This window comes from Triticum dicoccoides, unplaced genomic scaffold (assembly GCF_002162155.2).
Source record: "Triticum dicoccoides isolate Atlit2015 ecotype Zavitan unplaced genomic scaffold, WEW_v2.0 scaffold203375, whole genome shotgun sequence".
In the NCBI taxonomy this organism is placed as follows: Eukaryota; Viridiplantae; Streptophyta; class Magnoliopsida; order Poales; family Poaceae; genus Triticum; species Triticum dicoccoides.
In genome coordinates this window covers 1-5,066 of record NW_021235217.1, presented here as the reverse complement: position 1 = coordinate 5,066, position 5,066 = coordinate 1, and the positions used below count along the sequence as shown (strand labels likewise).

The 5,066-nt window shown below is 52.6% G+C and overlaps 2 protein-coding genes across 2 annotated transcripts; both read left to right on the top strand.

The window, feature by feature from the left end:
- Positions 1-102: 102 nt before the first annotated feature.
- Positions 103-705, top strand: LOC119345078 (ethylene-responsive transcription factor 2-like). Its single transcript, XM_037615304.1, has one exon. The coding sequence runs from the start codon at positions 103-105 to the stop codon at positions 703-705; it is 603 nt and encodes a 200-aa protein (XP_037471201.1).
- A 2,529-nt stretch (positions 706-3,234) lies between these two features.
- LOC119345077 (heavy metal-associated isoprenylated plant protein 12-like) lies at positions 3,235-4,036 on the top strand. The gene is made up of 2 exons (XM_037615303.1): positions 3,235-3,410; positions 3,547-4,036. The coding sequence occupies exons 1-2, from the start codon at positions 3,405-3,407 to the stop codon at positions 3,922-3,924; spliced, it is 384 nt and encodes a 127-aa protein (XP_037471200.1). The 5' UTR covers positions 3,235-3,404; the 3' UTR covers positions 3,925-4,036.
- Positions 4,037-5,066: the final 1,030 nt, after the last annotated feature.

The following is a 5,066-nucleotide window of genomic DNA, read 5'->3' as shown; positions in this document are numbered from 1 at the left end:
CCCGCCCGGCTCCGTCCGCCACCGCCCCACCCGCCACCGCCGCCCCGCAGCACCGCCCCGCCCGGATCCATCCGCCACCGCCCCGGCCGCATGCCGCTCCCGATGGCGCCGAAGAAGACGCCGAAGGGCAAGTCGGGCTTCTTCGGCGTGAGGCAGAAGCCCTCCGGCAACTGGGGTGTGGAGTTCTCCGACGCCGGAAGGCGTTGGTGGATCGACACGTACCCCTCCGCCCACGAGGCCGCGAGTGCCTACGACATGGCGGTGTGGCGTGCCGAGAGGCCTCGGTCGCACCTCAACTTTCCAGAGATCGAGAGTCGGGCGGAAGCGGAGTTGCTTGTGTCGCAGGGCATCAACGTGAAGGAGATCACGACGAAGAAGAAGACGAAGAAGCCGTCGATTGTCGTCAGTGCTGGCAAGACCGATGAGGAGGCGATGGCGAGGTTTGCTCGGGAGAATCCGGAGTACGTCCAGGCCAAGATGGAGTACTACTGGAAGCGTGAGGCGGAGCAGAAGAAGAAGAAGGGGCCGAAGAAGGAGGATGAGGCCGATCCCTCGAGGGTGATCCCCATCGAGTCCTCTTCCGAGGAGGACTGGGCAGACTTCTCAGAGGAGGAGGAGGAGGAGGAGGAGGAGGAGGAGGAGGGGTGCGACGACCCGACGAAGGAGGAGTTCTGGGAGCAGTTCCGTAGCTCCGATGAGGAGTAGTTTATCTAATAGTTTGAATAAGTAGTAGTTGAAGTTGATGTATGAAACTATGTTGAATTTGATGTTTGAACTATATTGAATAGACTAGTAGTATGTCGTTCTACATCTTTATTTTAGACCATCTATTGGAGTTGCTCTTTTGGACCATCAATTTAGACCATCTGTTGGAGTTGAGCTTTTTTCGGAGCTCCAAAACGCACTTTTTGACGGTCCAAATTTTACATCTCCGATTTTGGACTGTCAAAATTTGGACCATCTATTGGAGATGCTCTTAATAGTCTATGTACAACCGTATCCATGCAAAGAAGTAGTTAGATGGTCAAAGTTGTGAATCAGCCAACTAACTTCAGGACCAAGAATTAAATCATGCGTTCATGAAAATGACACCACTGAACACAACGGTCAATTTAGTGGTGTAGATGGCAACGTTTCCTATTGTTTGCTAAGGACGTACTGCTGTCTGAAATAGAATTGTGTTTCTGGACTATCAGAATTTGCAGATTATGACCGGTAGGCCATCGATCATATATTGATTATTTAGAGATTGTGACCGCTTAGTCATCATATATTGATTGACAATATCAGTACCACGAAAGGTCCATAGTTGTCTCACTGGTGATGACACGGTTGCTTCAACGCTCAAATCATTGAAAAGAATATTGTTGAAAGCATTTCGGAGCATCGATTTTTCTCCCAAGACCTCTTTTCGAATGAAGATTTGCAGGCAGTTAGAACATTCGTCAATGTTTATCACGAAACTAATCAGAATCTTTTGAATTTATTTACCATTTTTCATATTTTACTCACAGGGAGCATCAGAGCTTTTTTTGAAAAAAGAGGATGACCTCTAACCTCTGCATTAGGGCGATGCATTCAACAATTTTATTAATTATTTCTCAAGACCTTACAAATTAATACATTAATAAGTCTGAAGCCATCATCTTGACAACATTCATCGCTACTCCTATCTACTTGATGGAGTGCAGATTGTCGAGGCCGTATATCTAGACCTCACAACAAAGCCCAATATCTAAAGTCGGAGGGCCCAACCAAGCCGAATTGCCGGGTTTGACTCACACACGTCTCCGGCGCACTCTCAGCAAGCACCGCACGCGCACGATGCAGAGCCATCGCCCCCGTCTTTCACCAATCCATCTTCAGAGCAGGTATTGACGCATCCATCTTGCCAGGCTCGCCGTCGATGCCACGACGGCACCAGACAACGCCACCACCCTATGTGCATCCATCATCACGCATCCATCGCCGAGACCCTCCAGCGCCATGCAGCCGAGACTCGACGTCATCGATGCGTCACAGGAACCGCCGATCCACCGCAGAAGCCGCCCACTGGTCCCTCGAGTCTATGGACACCTCAAAAAATGACGCCCCCAAGGAGGGAACGACACAAAGACCGCCGCTGTCATCCTATCAACTGATCTAGGATTTCCCCCGGAGGTAGCGGATAGAGGTCTGGACCTTCTCAACGATGATGCCTTCAAGAAAGGAATGACACAGAAGAGCGCCGTTGTCATCCTGTCAACCGATCTATGATTTCCCCAGGAGGTATCAGATAGAGGTCTGGAGCTTCTCCACAACGATGTCTATCGTCGTCGATCCGAGGTTAGGTGGCGCGCTGCCACAAATCTGACTGCCGCCACCACCGAACGCCGCCATCCTTGCTGCCCGAGGCAGGGCAGGCCGTCGTGGCCGCAACCATCGTCGTCCGAGGCAGGGCCGGCCGCACGACCACCGCCGATTACAACCCTCGCCGCCGCCGCGCTGCCAAGGACAGATGGGACGCGCCTTCTCAAGCCGAGGGGCTCCGCACCACCCTCATGACGTGGGAAAGAGGGAGTCCCCCGCCACCTCCGTTAGCACCCGGGCTTAGCCCGGCAGCGCCCCCCGACGGCGGTGGAGGGAGGAAGGGTAGGAAGGAGCGCCCTTGGCAGCTAGGGTTTCGGCCCTGCCCGAGTCGCCCAAGAGAGGGCGACGCGAGGGCCAGTCGCTTGTACGTACGTGCGTCTGTGTCGCGTTAGATCTGGGTTATTCTTTAAAAGAGCACGTTCGCTATATACAGCCTATCTGATCAAGTCTTCAGTCGGCTTGCTTCAGTGCTTGTAGTCGTTGTTGATGGTCTATGTATCTGAATGTAATTTTTATTATTTCTGATGTTCTTGTATTGCCATGATTATGATTGAAGATGAATATACCGAAAGTTTTTAAAAAAAGAATTTTAGCTATTGTATCCATGTATTTTGTCGTTTCATGCTGATATGTTAACGAACCGATCGACCGGGTCTACGTGGGTATGTCCGCAACCGCGTCTTCGGAGAAGACTGTAATTGTTTAATGTCTCTCCATGGGGTAGCAAATTCAAGGAGAGCATGTGATTGTGATTGTGATCAGGACGCGCTTACATCTAATTGCCCATTAGATGTAGTCTACTCACTGCGAGCTCAACTGCCGCTGATACTGATACTGATAACTCTAGTTCTCTGCTCCCACACCCGCACCCACTGCATGCGTGTGTATATATGGCAGCTATCCCCTTCACCAAATCATCACAAGCTAGACACTTGCATCCGCCAAAGATCGATCAGTTGCCACCCAGACCATTCTAGCCTTGCCTCCAACACCAACATTTCCCCATCGAGTTCTTGTTTGTCCTTCATAGGCATCTAGCAACCCAGCAGCAAGCAATGAAGGTGAGTTTCTTCTCCCAGTTTTTCTTTACATCTAGTGTTGCTTTGTTTAGCACGTAGCTTAATTTTGAACAAGCAATACATTACTCTGAAGCTGAAGCATACGATTGATCCATCGTTTTTCTACTTGTTGTTGCAGCAAAAGATTGTTATTCAGTTGAGCATATCGTGCGACAAACACCGGTCCAAAGCACTGACGCTGGCCTCCAGAGCAGCCGGGGTGACGTCGATGGCGATAACCGGCGCCGCAAGGGACCAGCTGGAGGTGGTCAGCGACGGCGTCGACCCGGTGTGCCTCGTCAGCTGCCTCCGCAAGAAGCTCGGCCACACCCACATCATCAAGGTCGAGCAAGTGAAGAAGCCGGAGGAGAAGAAGAAGGATGAACCGAAGCCGGCCATGCCCGTGCCCGTGTACCCGCCGGCGTACTACTACCAGCCCAGCTACTACCACCACCAGTACCAGCCGCCGCACATGGTCGTCTGCGAGGAACAGCCCAACAACTGGCGGACCATGTAATTAATTAATTGCCGGAGAATGATTTTGACGTACTTTAATTTTATCAGCATGCAACTATATTTTACATACATTTACATGTAAACGTGTTTATTGATTCATTCGAAGAAATAAAAAGGAGAGAGATGTCATTCTGTGACTTCGCTTGGCTAATTTCCACCTAGAAATCAAGGCAAACGCCAAGGTTATGTGAATCTTTTAGTTCTCAGTCGCTCGCTTCTTCTTTTTTTGTTATTTTTTAATGATAAATAAATAGACTTTATCCGTCATATCATTTAGGGAGTACAAGCTGATGAGAAACAAAACCAGGGATCTCAGTCGCTTGGTTCTCGGCGAAGGGTGAAGTTCGTAGATTAGATGTGGATTCGGGGTTCGGGCCTGTGCATGTGCATGTGCAGCTTCGTATGGTGAGGATGAGGAGTCAAACATCACAACTTTAGTGAGCGTATGTCATCTAGTCCATGTGATGATCTTTAGATGAACCTAATCATATGATGATTTGGCAATAATAGTGGTTGTATATCCAGTAAACAACAACTCTTTTGTGTTTGCGGTAGAGTCCCCTTCTCCTCTCCCTCCGGAGGCGCTCCCGCGGGCGCCGTCGGGGGGCAACCCTAGCGCCTCCTCCTCCGGCCCTCCGCCCCGCCTCCTCCTCCCTCGCCGCCGCCAAGGGCGCGGCCGGCCGAAGGCCGCGTGGCCGAGGCGGCGGCGGGTCGGTTCTCCCCTGCGCGCGGATGGATGGCGTCGCGGGCCGCCTCCCTCCTGCTCGCGGCGTCGGGTCCTGGCCGGCTCCTGCTCCGGCGCTCCACCCCGCGCCCTTGTGGCCCGCTGACGGCTCCTCCTCCCCTCTCCCCCCTGCGGCTCGTGGGGTCTGGTGGACTCGGGCATGCTGGCGGCGGATCTGGGCGTCCTGGCCCAGATCCGGTGGATGTAATGGTCACCGGTGGCGGGGGTGGCTGGCGACCTTGTGGAGGTGGTGGTGTTGCGGCCGGTGTCCTTGCTGCTCCGGTGCGGGGTGGCGGGGCTTCGGGTGGTTCTGACTAGGGCGTGGAGGCGCAAGTGATGTGGTGGTGGCAGGTTGATTGCGGCGGCGGTCAGATTGTTCTGGCGCCGGCTCGTCTGTAAGTTGCTTGTGTCGGCCTCCG